The 16,361-nt window shown below is 36.7% G+C and overlaps 2 protein-coding genes and 1 long non-coding RNA gene across 4 annotated transcripts in view; 2 read left to right on the plus strand and 1 right to left on the minus strand.

Moving 5' to 3' along the window:
• LOC310738804 overlaps positions 1-3,039 on the plus strand; it is a 64,856-nt gene extending 61,817 nt beyond the window's left edge. The window contains exon 2 of the long non-coding RNA XR_014537155.1: positions 2,516-3,039. This is a non-coding gene — a long non-coding RNA (uncharacterized lncRNA). The remainder of the gene's footprint in view (positions 1-2,515) is intronic.
• A 785-nt stretch (positions 3,040-3,824) lies between these two features.
• Positions 3,825-6,288, minus strand: nudt2 (nudix (nucleoside diphosphate linked moiety X)-type motif 2). 2 transcript variants are annotated; one of them, XM_083564217.1, is made up of 3 exons: positions 6,165-6,288; positions 4,695-4,821; positions 3,825-4,343 (listed from the first exon to the last, which is right to left on the minus strand). In XM_083564217.1, exons 2-3 carry the CDS (start codon positions 4,816-4,818, stop codon positions 4,021-4,023), a joined length of 447 nt encoding a protein of 148 aa, XP_083420343.1. In that variant the 5' UTR covers positions 4,819-4,821; positions 6,165-6,288; the 3' UTR covers positions 3,825-4,020. The 2 variants fall into 2 exon arrangements, with proteins under 2 accessions (XP_083420343.1, XP_083420342.1); XM_083564216.1 differs by lacking the exon at positions 6,165-6,288 and having other exon boundaries at positions 4,695-4,860.
• A 1,992-nt stretch (positions 6,289-8,280) lies between these two features.
• On the plus strand, positions 8,281-12,160 carry rfesd (Rieske (Fe-S) domain containing). The gene is made up of 4 exons (XM_083565371.1): positions 8,281-8,348; positions 9,374-9,576; positions 11,539-11,573; positions 11,690-12,160. Exons 2-4 carry the CDS (start codon positions 9,417-9,419, stop codon positions 11,984-11,986), a joined length of 492 nt encoding a protein of 163 aa, XP_083421497.1. The 5' UTR covers positions 8,281-8,348; positions 9,374-9,416; the 3' UTR covers positions 11,987-12,160.
• The last annotated feature ends 4,201 nt before the right edge of the window (positions 12,161-16,361 follow it).

The following is a 16,361-nucleotide window of genomic DNA, read 5'->3' on the forward strand; positions in this document are numbered from 1 at the left end:
TTTGTACCATTCTATCTCTTAAGTAGCTCTTATTTAAAGGTAAAAGAAGAGTTGAAAGAAAAATTCATCAGGTATACTTAATACACTTCCACTAAAATGATTATTATTAAAAAAATAGATCTAAATAATTTATATGAATGACCATAATTTTATTTGAAGATTTACTTTCCAAATTCATGGCCCCAAAATTACAAAAGCAAACATCAGACACCGAACAGTGCCGCCTGATCAACTACATTTCGGGTAAAAAAGTACATTTGGACGAATTCTTCTTTTAAAACAAGTCATGCGCAGATTTGTCACCCTCTCCCAGCATCCATCTTCCTCAGCCTGCCTCGAAACCTCAGGGCTTTTGGATACTCGCTCCACCCAAATCCTGTCATTTCAAGTGTCTTTCCGTTCAAATTCCCCATCAATTTCTCCTCCCTTTACCCCGTGTTGTGTTCCTTTAGCAGTAACAGGTGACGCATTTCAACAAACCTTGAGTGCTTGAGTGCCACTTGACCACCTGTGACGACCTCTGCTCTATAAAGTATTCGAGCTCGGAGAAGGAAATGGTGCGAAAGGGTTCCGTTGTATGCGAGTCACTACCTTTTTTTTTTTCCTCCTTAAGTCTTCTGAGCCATTCAATTTTAGTGTCAAAGGTGGTAATGAAGTTGCTTTCAGGTGCTACTGCAGAATAACGACTGGACACCGGGATCTCCGCTAAGGATGGATTGCTGACCAGAAATGAGTTTTTTTGCCCTTTTAAAATAAACAAATACAAGATTGTTGCTGGTGATGATTAAACTGTGCACAAATAAAAAACAAAAAGTATATGCATTTAGTATATGCACCGTGGACTGGTTGCACCGAAGCATCGCAACGTTTCATTTTTCTCTTGCTTTTGATTTCGTATCCGAGCCGAATTTATTTCTGTGGTTTTGACTGAACCTTACCAGCTGTTGGGGACTGGAGGTTGGACATTACAGCCACTTGGCCCATCAGGAGGTCCTAATGAGTTCTCTTGAATCCAGACCTCAAAATTTGCTTCATCAGACCTTTTTTTTTTCCCCACACGCATGCATGTGTATTTGTTTTAATGTGTTTTTTATGATGCGTCTTTCGGAATTTTGGCACAAAAAAAACTTGATAGGCTGGGACATGGACTTCACAACGCACATGATCGGCAAATTAGCCAAGGACGCTGACAATGTTCCTCAACGAAAATGAGGAGAGAGGACACAAATGTGAAAATCGAATGGGACTCTCTGCAAACGAGCTGGAGCTAACGGACAGCCTTTCAGCCTCGTTATTGTTCTTGGCATAAAGCCGCATGGCAAGCGTTTGCGTTCAAAACAGGGTGACACTGCGTACAGTAAATCACCTTAATGACCCTTCGTACCCTGAAAAACTCTGGCGATCAGCCACGGATCGTCTATTATAATTTGCGTGTCATGGGTGTGTTTCCGAAACGTCCATCACCTTTGAAGATCTCGAAACGCTGCAGTCCTTGCCCACGCCTTATTGAGGATGCTAAACGAGTGCATCATGGTTTGCTTTCGATTTCTTTCGTTTCTCTTATTGTAGTCTTGTAACGAACCGAACCACATTAAACGATTATTCACTTAAGAAAAGAAAAAAACCAAGCAAGAAGGATTGACGTTTATTATTACGGGTGTATACTGTCGTGGAAATCCACCTTTTGAAATGAAATTAGGCCTGTAAAATTTGGTACTACCAACCTGAAATTCTTTACTTTATTAGACACAATCATGCATATTCATGATTTAAAACAAAAAAAAGGGTTGATTGGATTAATAAATTAACTAATCACCATATACCATCCCACTTTCTTCAACCGTATACAGACCTTTTCCTGTCTGCCTTAATCTGTCTGCGTCTTCCTCGCAGGCCATCTGTTCTCCTTCTGGTGTTTACAGGCCGGAAGATAACAGGAGGAAATGTAAAAAGAAAAATCACAACCAATGCTAAAACTAACAATCACTAAATCAGCAAAAACCTATTTTAAACATAAATAACAGGCATCAAAAATTCCAACACCTATTTTTTTTTTTAAGACATATGCATTGTCCATTTGTTTTTCTGCAACCGGGTAATGTAACAGTATAACGATTTACTTTGTCCAGATGTTCCATTTTATTTACAGTAAAAAATCCTCCCTTAGCGTGAATAACAGCTTTACACACTCTAAGCAAGTTTGTTTCTTCAAATGTTTAGAAATTCTTTGCCATACTTCCTGTACAACCTGCGATGGTTTGGACATGTGCAGCGGAGGGACATGGGGTATATTGGTAGGAGAATGCTGATGGATGGAACCACCAGGAAGGAGGTAAAGAGGAAGACCAAGGAGGAGGTTTATGGATGTGGTGAAGGAAGACATGCAGGTAGTCGGTTTGAAGGAGGCAGATGTAGAGGACAGGGGTGTGTGGAGACGGATGATCCGATGTGGTGACCCCTAATGGGAGAAGTCGAAAGAAGAAGAAGAAGAAGCATCTTGTACAAGTCACCAAAGGTGTTTTTTACTACTGGGAGATTTGTAACTGACCTTGCGATCCAGTTCATCAAAGAGCAGTTGAATTTAGGTGCGGTGACTGATTAGGTCATTCCATGATCGATAACACTCCAGCCCACCGTTTGCTCTCTAAATAACACTTACAGAGCCTGGAACTTATGTTTCAGGTCATCGTCTTGCATGGTGAATTTGCTTCCAATGGGTCAAGATAGAATTTCATAGTGTTGTATTATGGAATAGGACCCATTGGTTCAGAATTTCTTTCACAGAAAGTCTCCAACCTCCTCTGCTCCAAAACAACCCCAACGCTTCTGATTCCATGTTTAAATGTGGAAGTAAGACAGTCTGCTCACATCATCTCTCCTGTTCTAAGTCTAATGTAAGTTCTTCTGACAGGAAGATTTTGGACTATTCAATTCAGTTTTTTTTTTTTTTGTATAGCACTTTTTACAATGTACAGTAACTCAAAGCAGCCGTACACAGATAAAGCGGTTGTATAAATAAAAGTATGAATTTATTGTCTATAGGTTTGTTCGTTAGAATTGTTTATCTATCTTGTGTATATATATTTGTATAGGAAAAGTGCAAACTGGGCCCTGGACAAAATTCTGAGCCAGATGAAGGCCCTAGTATGAGTGGCGTCATAAGAAAGTGAAATTGGTGAGCTCTAGTGAATACAGTGATAGTTATCTTTTATTAGGATTTACTTGAACTGGGGACGGGAAAAATGAAGTACGATCACAAGGAAACAATGTTTTTCAAGATCACGAGAAGACAACTTTTATAGTCGAGATCACAACAAAACAACTTTTGTTATATCGTGTTCGTGAGGAACCGACTTTTATGTCATGTCGAATCAAGAAGCTTTTTTATTAGGTATCCATGATGGTGGCGCAGCTGTAGCTCTCAGCGACCGCTCCGGATTCCAAAATGAGGTTATTTCCGTTTTATGTCGAGAAAATTAAGTCGCGATAACGAGAAAACTAAATTTTGTCGTGTCGAGATCACGAGAATTGAAGTCGTGATAAGAAGAAAACAACTTATGTCAAGATCATGACAAAATTAAGTCGCGATAATGAGAAAACTATTAAAATAATATAATTCATGGCCTCTTAGGTAGAAAAAAAACAACACAAAGATGATATACTGTATATGCACTCTGTTAGGCTACAGTGTGTTATTTTTGTTACACCTTTTGGTTGGTTGTGTGCTGTGGGATTTTTATTTTATATGTCAAAAATTGCCTTAAAAAAACGTTAAAAAACACTGGACTGGTAAAGAGAATTACTGTATGGTGCAGACCACAAAATCTCTGACAAAGTGCATTACTTTATTAGATTTTTGCACTTTTTTTTTTACCTTCGATGAAACAACATGAAACACCATTATTAAGACATTTAATATAGGGTGTTTTACCACAAATGATTAATGTATTTGAATAATAGTGAGGGGCAAATGAATAACGGGCCTGACGCTGACATTCATTATTAACAGTTCATGTGAATTTACTGTTTCTTTTCTGCCTTCTCTAAGAAGCGCTGCACGTTTTTAAGAGTGTCCTGTAGATCCGTATACTTCGCCAGCCTGCACGCCTCGTCCAACCTGGCCCAGCGGTAGTCTCGGTGCTCGTCCGACAGTTTGACCTTCGTGCCTGGTTCACGAAGTTCCGCCAGCCAATAGAGGACCTCCTTTTCCTTCCCCCGCACTTGATAATGCAATCTCTGCAGAAAGCCGTCGACCACGCGTAAGTGCTCTTTACTGAATCCCGCCTCCTCTTGGGTCTCTCTCCATGCGGTGGTCAGGTCGTCCTCTCCAGGATCAACGTGACCTAAAAGATACAACAGATAGATAAAGAGTCGAAGAAACAAAGTGTCACTTTATCATTCTCTTATTAACATAATTATAACAAAACAAAAACAAAACACCAGCTGCCTGACCAAAACCAAAGCAATCTACAAGGAGCGTTCAAGTCAAACCGGGACTTTTAATGTTACAGGTAAGCCTGTTACTGCTAGGTGGCGCACATGTCGCGGGACAGACCGCTAATCAAGATGGCAAACAACAGTGTCCACTCAGCAGTTTCCTCCCATCGGAATTTGTTGTATTGTATAAACTCGAAAGTCCCGGTTTCACTTGAACTCCCCTCATATTAATTCACCATACAAGAATTAGGGGGAACCTTTGGGTGGAGTCCAGTGGTGTTCTCCATAAGACGTTTGAAGGAGGAGGTACTCGATGTTCCCTGGGAAAGGATGTTGTACCAGGCGGCGGAAGATTATAAAGCCACAAGCTCGGAGTGTCATGATCTGAGGAAAAGCATTGTTAATCATTTGTTTGGAGGAAAATCCACACACTGGATTGAAAGTATTTTTTCCAAAAAACAAAGCCTCAAATCCCTGAACCCTAACGGCAAGAAGGTGAACCTTGACCGACCAGGAAGTCCATACCAAATTCATCTGATTGCTTGGAAGTTGGATGTCGAATATGATGTGTTTCCTCTTGGTTTATGAAGCCCAGGAATATGCCACAAAGAATATGATTGACCTTCTTTCAACAGTTTGAAGAAATGCGTAACTGCCTTAAAAACCTGCCTCTTCCAGTGGGTTTTTCTTTATCTTGTGACTTTATCCTTGCAGGATCAATAAAGTCTGTCTGCCTTTTTCTTAAACCACTTACCTTAAATGACATACTATGTTACTTAGCCAACATGAACTCCCACAGAGCAGGTAAAAAGTCATTCAACTGGAGATCTTTTCACCCCATTTGTAGATTTATTAGCTATAAAACTACATGTTACAGGTAGAAATCATGTCCTGGAAAAATAAAAACAGTGGGTTGCCTGAACTGAACATCATTGGATATGGATCATCATAAACCAATATAAAGTTGAAACCTCTCACCAGGATACTGTAGAAATATACCTGGGAAAATTGGCATTACATTACATCTTATATTTGGCATTTTTGCAAACACCCTCAACAAGAGCGACTTATACAGCTAAACACTTGAGGATTAAGGGTCTTGCTCAATTGCCCAGCAGTAACAGCTTGGAGATGCTGGGATTTTAACCTTCCAATCAGTAAAACATCTTATTTATTTATATATACCACAACGCTGCTTTATTCACAGTATGCTTGCATAGGTTTTTCCTTTCAACACACTTATCATTAATGTTGTTTCACTTTTTTTTATATGGGTCACCAAGAAGAGGATGGGCTCCTTTTGAGTTGGGTTCCTCGCAAGGTTTCTATCGCATGGGTCCCATCTCTAATGGGTTGGTCCTGGCTTGGGCATAGAGATCCTATAGATCCTTAAATCTACCTTCAGATCTTTTGTACTACTTTATAACAATCAAAAGCCTTTTCTCATTGACAAGTCAATCAAACCGTTGCCTGTCAAATAAAGCTGCTTCTAGGCTGCTGAGGGTGAATCTGTTCCCTCAAGATCTCCTGCAAACCCAAATATACTGCAAGAAAACATCTCACACTAAATGGATCTTGAATTATAATTCATCAGACTATTGTTTATTCATACAGACTCCTGTAAACAAACATTTTGCATAGCTGGACACTGGTCTATGTTGCTCATTAGTATTTAAGATCTGGTGTACTCATAGTCTCGTTTTGGGAATATATGTTAGTTTACTTACGTCAAAGCAGAGTCAATGAATTAGATCCGATACACAGATTTTCTAGTTCACGCACTAAAACGCGTTTAGGAAATCTACTTCCTGGTTGGAAACTGCCATCTGCGCAAATTCTGTGATGTGTTGATGCGCACCAGTGCTTTATTTCCTCTCGTATGCGCAAATGAGTGGCATATGTCGTCAGATACAAAATGTTATCTTTTTTTTATTTATTTATTATTTTACAGTTTTTATTATGGTGTTTTAATGGTGTGATTGTAATGTGTGCAAATTTGTGTGGATAAAAGTCTAAGAAAAGATGCAAAGCATGAAAGTTTTCTTTAAGTTTCACTTTCTCCACCATTCACCATTTTTCATCATAAAACCATGTTACATTTTATCTATAATGAATAAAAAAGTGATACCAGCTGCATAATAATGTTTTCATGAAATGCCAAAATAAATAAGTTATTAATTATTATTATTATTATGACTTATTCAGATTTAATTCATGCCTGGAAGAAGTGTGTGTTTGATGGAGGGCCAAAAATCAATGATCAATTGTACCAAACAGATTAAAATTAAAGTTGGCATATTTGCCTCTCATTTATGGTGTCATATCATTTAAAAGTAAATAGAAAACACAAATCTGTCATCTGCCTAGCTAATGCAGTTTTATGTTCGGAGTTCTAGTTCAGTGAAAATTATAGTTCACTAATAAACAAAGCAGGAAAATTTTACTTGTTACACATATAACTGCACTTTTTTCCCCCATATACCATTTTCCAGCTAAACCATGTTGAATTGTTTCCATAATGAATTGAAAAGAGCTGTCTCTCAATGCTTTCATGAAATGTTACATTTATTATTATAAGTTATGAAATAGTATTACTACTTATTCACTTCTAATTGATGTCTTGAAGAAGCGGTCATTTCAGAGGTGCCCAAACTTTTCCTACGAAGAGCCAAACATCGTAGGTATAGTTTATGAATTGAAAACTTACCGATCATGTGGACAAGACACCTGTCATTCAAGATATACAGAAAGTACAACAGTCTTTTTCTTTTCTTTTCTTTATTTCTTTATTAATTTATTTTATTTTTGATTAAGCAATTAACCATATACAAACAACGTGGCAATAACAAGTACAATTTACATTACAATACACAGAACAGGTGCATGAAAATACAAATATATACACATATATTTAGGGGAAAGAGAAAAAAAATGGATAAATAAATACAATTTATAATAATAATAATAGTAATAATAATAAAATTACATTTTAAAATAGTAATAAAAATAAAAAGGGCTATGGTTTATTCTTTAAATCATTTTTCAATTAAGACAAAAGATTAATTGCATTTTTTTAATCACTTTAGGGGCTTTTGTGAAAGAATTAATCTCATTATAAAATGCAAAAAAACGTTGGTTTCACTTTCAAGTATTTCGATTTGTGTATATAAAATCTATAAAATTATTGTTTATTACAAGTCCAAAGATAATTTCCTTCACAGTGAAATTTCTTAGATGGGAAACCTTTGGGTAAAGCCAGTTATGGATATCAGACCATAATGCATCTGAAGTACAACAGGAGAAAGTTGGAAGGCATGTGTAAAAGTGTACAAACTAATCTTTATGTCATGATATACTGCAGCATCTCCAAAATCAATGGATTTATTCCAGTTTCTCCTTGCTTGCCAATGTTTACTTCTGTTATTTTCTTATATTTGAAGGTGCATTAATCAAAATAAAAAATAGTTTAAAGTAAACAGAGAACTTGTACATTAAAATGAATAACAGATCTAAAATGCACACATACACACAAGGTTATGGCGTATACATTTTTCTGGATGTGTATACGTGTTAAACCCTCTGTGTTAAAGCAAGATTACGTCAGACAGGCGAAGGAGGGTGATCTGCAGAGCTGATAGGACTAACCGCTCTTAACCAGGCTGCTCTGATAACAGCTGCTTTAGACCAGCCGAGGGTCCACTTACATTCATCCTTCAGTAATACAACAGGCAGTGAACCAGTTACAGGTAAAAACTCAAGACCCAATAAGAACCTATTATTCCTAATTAATAGAAAATTCTAACCAATGCTGCAAATTATTTTTGTTTTGATTTTTCAAGCCGTGCAAATTTCAGATCTTTCCTTTTAAACAGGGTGTGGAAAATACTTCAGTCTTCACTTTGCTACAACATGTAAGTATTATTTTGCTATTGAATTTGCATACTCTTAAATTCAAGAATAATTTCCAAGAAAAAAACATTGAATACATTTTACTTATGTTGTATACATATAATTACAATTATAATTTTTTGTGTTCATGAAATGTTTATAAAAAGAATGACAAAAAGATTTCTGTCATGGCCTCTGCAGTTATGCAAATAGTACTTTATAGTAATAATAGTCATTTTACTTTAGAATTTTTGGAATACTTTATTTTTATTAATTTTTTTTGCTGTACATTTTCTTTACTTCCAATTAAGTATGATTTCTCATTATTTCTTAATTCTATCTATAGGCTCAAACTTATATATAAAATGATAAAACCTCAATAAAATATAAAGATTACTTTTTTGTTTTTTTTTACCTGTACTGCTTCTATTCCCAGGTGAACACCATAAATAACTTCTCATAAGAACATCTTGTAAAAAATAATGAATATATTTGTTGCTTGTGGTTTATTATAATATGCTATGGTCGTATGTATACAATTAATTTTAGTAATTTGAGCTGTTTTGTTACAAATAATACTAAACACAATGATATACCATATTTAAAAACCCTATATTACTTTATTATTTATTTTAAATGATCTTTCTATGATTTTTTTTATTAAGTGCATTGCAAATCTCTGAGCTTGGAGTCTGTACTGCTATGGAAAGTGGAAAGTAAACTCAGTGTGTTTGGATAGTTGATCCCAAAGCACTAGTCAAGTCGATTATTTCAGCTGTGAATGGAAACTCTAGGAACTCAATTTTATTTTCTGCCATATCCTTCTTTCCATCGCTTACTAAAAATAATATGTGGCTGGTAAAAATGAATATTTGAGCATTCCAGCTATTAGGCAATCATGAAATCTGGTAAAACTTCGAGTTTCGAGACAACTATTGTAATGTAGAGTGTAAAGTAGTGTAGCGTTCAATCATGAACTCCATTATATTGCAATACACAACATCTACATGTACGTTTATGAATGCCTTTTCTAATTTTCCTGAAAAAGCGTTAGAAATAGGTGAGATCTTCTGAACAGACGCTCTGACATCATGTCCAAAGAGGAAACTGTCGAATCCGGGAAACCGTTTTTAGTGGGGAACAAGAAAGACCTCATCGAAACCAAACGCACAAGCATCACCATGGGTGAGAGGGTCCTACTTATCATTCACCATGAGGGAGTTTTCTACGCTTTGGACCAGCATTGCTATCGTGAGTACATCTTAAAGTGAAAATTCTCATATTTGTATCACCATACTATTTTTTACTCCTTAATTCCTGGAATGAACCTAAATCTAAAGAAAAATTTAAATAAACAATGAATGGGTTGAATGCTTTACACCGACCTATACTGTGTGTGTATGTATATATAAGGTTACACATCAACAACCATGTTGCTCCCTGTAGAATTGTGTGTTTCATCTTAAACGAGATTAGAATGTAAATTAAGGGTGAGTAGGTAAAAAAAAAAAAATCCCAGAATTCCAAGACGGTGTTATAAAATTGGGTGTATTGTGACAACACTCTCAAGTGATTCCAAGATTTAATGTAAGGAAAACTGAAAAAAAAAAGCACAATCACAACAAACAAAAAAACCCCAACACAATCTCATTTTCCCTCAGTATTCTTTTTGCACTTCAATAAGCAAAATAAGTACATTTTGATCCGAATTAGAATCCGAAATAGCTTTATTACCAAGTATGTTTACACACACACAAGGAATTTGACTTGGCGGCAGGAGCTTCCAGTGCAGGAGAAGTACAGACATAATGAAACAGAATAGTAAACCAGACACTTAAATAATGTAATATATAAAGAGTAAAAATAGTGTTTAAATAAATGTACAGATGTTATTTACAAGTGTGCAGTTTACAAAACTATTGGATTTTATGTACAAATGTGTCAGTTATGATGGACAATGTGTAGTTATAAATATTTTAAGTGTTCATGCTGTGTATAGACTTCTGAAAAAAAGTTGAACCAGAAGGTGTATAGGGTGCAAAGTGATTTTCTTAGCTCTTTTCTCCACTCTGGATGAGTAAAGATCTTGAAGATTGGGCAGTGGGGCATCAATAATCTTCTCAGTAGTCCTGACCTGCACCTGACCTGTAGCCTCTTGATGTCTGATTTGGTAGCTGAACCAAACCAGACAATTATAGATCTACACAGGACAGACTCAATGATGACCAAGTAGGATTGCTTCAGCAGTTCTTGTGCCAGGTTGAATTTCCTCAGTTGACCAAGAAAGTACAACCTCTGCTGGGCCTTTTTAGCATTGGAGTCAATGTTATTGTCCCACTTCAGGTCCTGAGAGATGGTGGTACCCAGAAACCTGAATGGCTCCACTGTTGTTACATTGCTGTTCATGCTGGTGAGTGGGGGGGAGTGCTGGGGGATTTCTCCTGAAGTCCATGATTACTAGAGCCTTAAGGATGTTTCTGCATGCTATACCACAATATTGGGTCCCCCTAGGTCACCCTCAGGTCCAAGGTGTGTTATGGAAAGAAACATTTTTAAAATGTTTTTTGAGGCTTAGAGGCAAAGTGAAAAGAGAAGACATGAATAGAGGCTCTTGGGAACCCAGCTGAGGTGTTTTCATTTTTCAGAGAAAAGTGCAAGCCTTCAGAGTCTCCCTGATATCTATATATTTTTTCTCTTTTTTTCCCTTTTCATATTTTATAACCTAATATAAACCCGTGCACTTCTCACAGATGTAATTACTGTTGGGGATAGTTTTAGGAATACTGCAGAATACTTACAGATGTTTTTATAATGTTATTATCGGTACATTTGTAAGCATTACGTAAGAAAAATTCCGGAAGTGGTAAGTTTCTCATATACCACAGTCGTTTGCTAATGATTAAGTGTCTATAATGTATTAATGAAGGACAATTTGTGACTTTTTATGGACTAATGGACCATTTAATGGACTATTTTTAGTTCCGTTAATTGTAAACCTAGATAAGAATAAATATAGATATTAAACAACACATGTTTTCTGAAATATGTTTATTATTAGACCAAAGTTGATGTGTCCACCATATGAGTTCCAATGGTTCCAGTATTAATACACATTCCAGCAATCAGGCATCGTTTTAGAGTTTTTGGTATGTCAGACCTCAAAAATACACATGGTCTTTGTCTTTTTAATTAATATTTCTCTCTTCTTAACAGATGCAGGTGGCTCTTTGCTGAATGGAGATATCGAGGTGAGTTTTTCATTAGCATAGGGTACTTTTAAATGTCAAAATCAAACAAGTCAGGTTGGTTCATTTAGAATTCGTGTTTTAATAGAGAATTCCTCAATTTTTTTTTTATAACGCAGGAACTCGACAACAGGCTTTGCATCGTGTGCCCCAAACACAAGTACAAGATCAGCCTGAAAAATGGCGAAGGCATTTACAACACCACTAATCCAAAAGAGAAAGACAAGCCACCATGCTGGAAGTCTAAAGGCATAAAGCAACGAGTGCACAAGGTGACCGAGGTGGACGGGAAAGTCTTCGTGACACTGTCTGAAACCCCCGGGTGGATCGAGTCGGACTATTATCAGTCTGAAAAGGGCAGAGCAGATCTAAAGCTAGAGATGGATTTAGAGACGAATAAATCAGCAAAAAGCTAATTGACTGGACCAACCAATCAGAGGAGAGTTTTGAAATGCATGAGGTGTGAGGAAAAAAAAACAGATATTGAATGCTAGCTACTTTACAGATTTTTTTCTCTTTTTTTTTTTTTTAAAGATTGTTGGCACTCTTTAAGCATTACATATACACCTTATGAACAAAAGTTTGTGTACTATAAGAATTCTGTCATTTCTGAACATCTCATTCTACATTTATTCCCATTTGCTCTTATAATAACCTCCACTCTTCTGGAAGACGTTCCACTAGAATTTGTAGTTTACTTGTGAATATTTGTGGTCATTCACCTACAAGGCCATTAGTAAAAACAGGTACCGATGTAGGTGAGGGGAGAAGACCTGGAGTGCAGTCAGCATTCATATTTATTCTGAAGGTGTTCAGTAGGGTTGAGGTCAGAACTCAACAGCAGGAGATCTTCCACTCCAACAGATGTAAAGCATATCTTTATGGAGCTGGTTTTGTGCACAGGGTCATTGTCATGCTGAAACAGGTTTGGATCTTTTAGTTGAAGTAAGGAGAAAATGTAGACATCCTATACAATTGTGTGCCTCCAGCGTTGTGGTTACAGTTTGGAGAAGAAGCACATATAAACAACATGGATAAATAAAGTAGTATTGAGCGTTTGCGAAATTAACACCCTGGGTAGCCTCTTTTTTTCTTTTAGAAAAACACGCTTCTTTTAAAAATGCTAAACAAACATCTCCTGACAGTAAACTTCTACTCATCAATAATGTCATCCTAAGATAATAAGAGTAATTAGCCACGAGAGGTAAATATGAATCTGCCACTTTTTTTCAAGCTCAAAATACTTCAGTTCTATTTCAGGAACTATCTTGTAATGACTTCTTGCAAACTCTATTCCCAGTCACCATTCTGAGCTACTCAACTGTGTTCTTGAAGTAATCGTGTGTCACAGCTTCTTACATAACGTGTGTATGTTTTAACATCAACATCTGTTCCAGGGTGAATTATTTAATACATTTTGAGTGAAGGAATCGCTTTTATTTCTGGTGTTCGGTACAGAGATACACTGTCGAACAGCACAAGGAGAAACTCAAGGACACAGTCCAGTTTTATTCTGATTGCTACTTGGTTCCTGAGCGACTCCACGAGTGATATATTTTAGTATCAAATCCTAGTCTTTCACCTTCACAAAGTCTTTTGCACTGTAGCGTTCCTTCCAGAGACGCCATGCTCTTGGGTCCGTATTTTATCGATGGGACTCAAGGTACTGGTGCAATAACTTTAAAATATTCACAGAGAAGAATTGATTGGTTTTACAGTTAGTCATTCATTTTAAAAAGATTTACAGTGCACTTATAAAAAGTAATACAGGTCGTCCTTTACTTACGATGGAGATACGTTACGAAGACCCCATCGTAAGTCAAAAATATCGTAAGTCGAAGATGGTGCTACGACCGTGACAGTCTTTCCTGCTTCATGCTGATTTATCATTTTAATTTTCTGCTGATTTGTTTAAAACAGAAAAAAAATACACACTAACACCGAGTCACCTTTACGCCTTTGTCTGCCTGCGGCATCTTACAGGGCAAGAGATACGCTCATCCCAACTGCGCTACTGCTTGTGCCTGTTGCCTGAAATTTTTTATAGTTTTACAATTTTGTCGTATTGCTATCTTCATCGTAAGATCGAAAAATCGTACAATCCATTGTAACTCGGGGACCACCTGTATACATTTATACTCACCATAGGCTCATTTAATACAAGTATCCAATCAGCCAATCATGTAGCAGTAGTTTAATGCGTAAAATTATGCAAATACTGGCCAAGAGTTTCAGTTAATGTTCACATCAAACATCAGAATGGGTAAAAATTGGTCTTATTTGCTTGACCATGACATGGTTGCTGGTCCCAGTGGGTCTGGTTTGAGTATTTCAGGAAAGAAAAGTTCAAATGAATTGAATTCAGTTTTATCTCTATAGTGGTTTTCACAATTGACTGTTTCAAAGGCAGCTTTTACAGAACGTAGGAATTATAGAAGACTGTGGCAAGAAAAAAATCCCTTAGATGGTATGAGGAAGAAACCTTGAGAGGAACCAGACTCCAATGGTGGAAGAAGTACACAAACCATGTTAAAGTAGAGATACACTTTGTAAAATATGACCAAAGTCCAAATATCCAAAGAACTATGATTTATTATGGCTATAATGTTCCTATTATTATTATTGTCACATTGCTTACTCTTAGCACGTTCATCTATTAATAGATTGATATTAATGAGTCAAACACTAATTGATATTTATTCATATTATCATGAGCCCACTTCCCGTGGGCTCACCACCTGCAGGAGGGACCGTAAGGGACGGTGCTGTGAGGATTGGGCAGCAGTCGAAGGCGGGGTATGCCTGCTTAGACTGCTGCCCCCGCGACCCGAATTACAGATAAGCGGATGAAAACGAATGAATGAATGAATGAATCATGAGCCCAAAACCTTCTTTTCAACTATTTCAAAAAAATTGCGCAAAAAAGCCCACGGGTTCGACACAAGTTCGAGTCTGGAGATTCTTCCATCAATTATTCCTCTCTTAATATTCTGCATGCTGAACTGAATGTTCATGCTCAGTAGATACCAATGAAAATAAGTTAAAAACAGAGCTCGCGCTCTACCCTGATTGATGGTTTGTTGTATGCTTGACGAGTTTTTGACAAGTTTTTATCCACTCATAAATAAAAATAAACGACTGATTTTGCAAAATGTATTTGAGTAAACAGTAAGATATTTAAAATGTAGTGACGCTAAAGTAAAAGTCACCTCAAATGAAAATACATCAGTAAAGTACAGATGTGTAAAAAAGCTACTTAAGTACAGGAACGCATTACATTTACTTTGTTACTGTCCACTACTGCCAGACTCAAAGGGGAACCCATCCTCATTTGGGTGACACCAACGTGATATAAATGATTAAAACATTACAAACACCAGAGCCTGAGAAATATCATGAGCACCGGAGTGTGTGATTATGAGTAATGTTCTTTCTACAGATTTATCCACTCAGTTGGAGTTGTGGAACCAGGTGCTCCTGAGCAACTCATAGATTAACATCTGAGAACATTATAGATTCAACACCAACTCCTCCATGCCCGAACATTTAAATGTTCAATAGTCTCAGACGACTTTGGCCAGACATGTTTGGACTAATATGATAACTTAAATGGTGAGCAGGAAACCATCTCAGTTCTGACAACACATAAAAGCTTGAGTCAGATGGTCAGCAAAAGCAGTCTTTTACTCCTCTCAGCCGAAAAGTGACACCGGCTCAGATGTAATACATTGGAAATGGAATGTATCATTGATTTCTCTTTATGCTGGTTAACAACCAGGGACTTTGGTCTGTATTATTGAGTCAAAAAAACTATGATTAATTTCTTGTTCTGGTTGTGCTGGATTTCCTATCCTGCAACCCAACAGTGAATAATTCCAAGCGCAGTTTGAGTGATAATGCCTTTTTTTTCTTCCTGTGGAGTGGGAGAGTTTAGTGGGTCGGGGAACGCTGTGAGAAGGACGCAAATGTGCTCTGATGCAGAAATCAGGCCACTCTTGACACTAACCCTTTATGCTCTCTTAAAAGCGACCACTAAAAGGCCTATCAATTCTAATTACAGATGCAGTGCATTGTTCATCAAATCTAACTAACTGCTCATGACTTTCAAATGAATTTGGATCGCTTAGCGGGAACAAACTGTTGAATAAACATTAAACATGAATCCTCATCAAAAAAGGCACTCTTATTCATTCAAAATCTGTAATTTACCTTACATTAACATTTGGTTTATCTTTTCTGATTTTTTTGGCAAACAGTTCTTATTTTGGGTATAATGTTGGATAATATTCTTATTAGATTTGTTCTATAAGAATTTTAGGGTGGTGCCTGTTTTGTTTTATTAACTAAAACATTAATGATATGACCAAACAGGCTTGCACCAGATGTTTTGTTTCTCCAGAGGAACGCTTTTCAAACCTCCTGATACCCAAAGAATGTTCCTCTAATGTTAATGGTTTTGCTAAATAGTAAAATGTTTTGTAGTCACATGTCACTGTGCATTTATGTAATTAATCAAACAATCAAAATCCAGTTTGTTTGTACAGTCTGCTTTTGCACTCAGATTCATTTTCGGATTTGAACAATAACGAAAGCTGGTTAATTTTCAACTAACATGGTTTATGTATTGTTTATGTCTAGTTACATTTATAATGGTGACTTGTGACCGGTGGTTCAGCATATTCTCAAACCCTATTTTCATGCATTGCCAAAAATTCAGTATGCTTCGACCTTGAACTTTTTGGATGAATCCATTCTTTTGAGGCAGATGAAACATTGCAATCTAAAATACAT

The sequence above is a fragment of the Silurus aristotelis genome (genome assembly GCF_946808225.1).
Source record: "Silurus aristotelis genome assembly, chromosome: 16".
NCBI lineage: Eukaryota > Metazoa > Chordata > Actinopteri > Siluriformes > Siluridae > Silurus > Silurus aristotelis.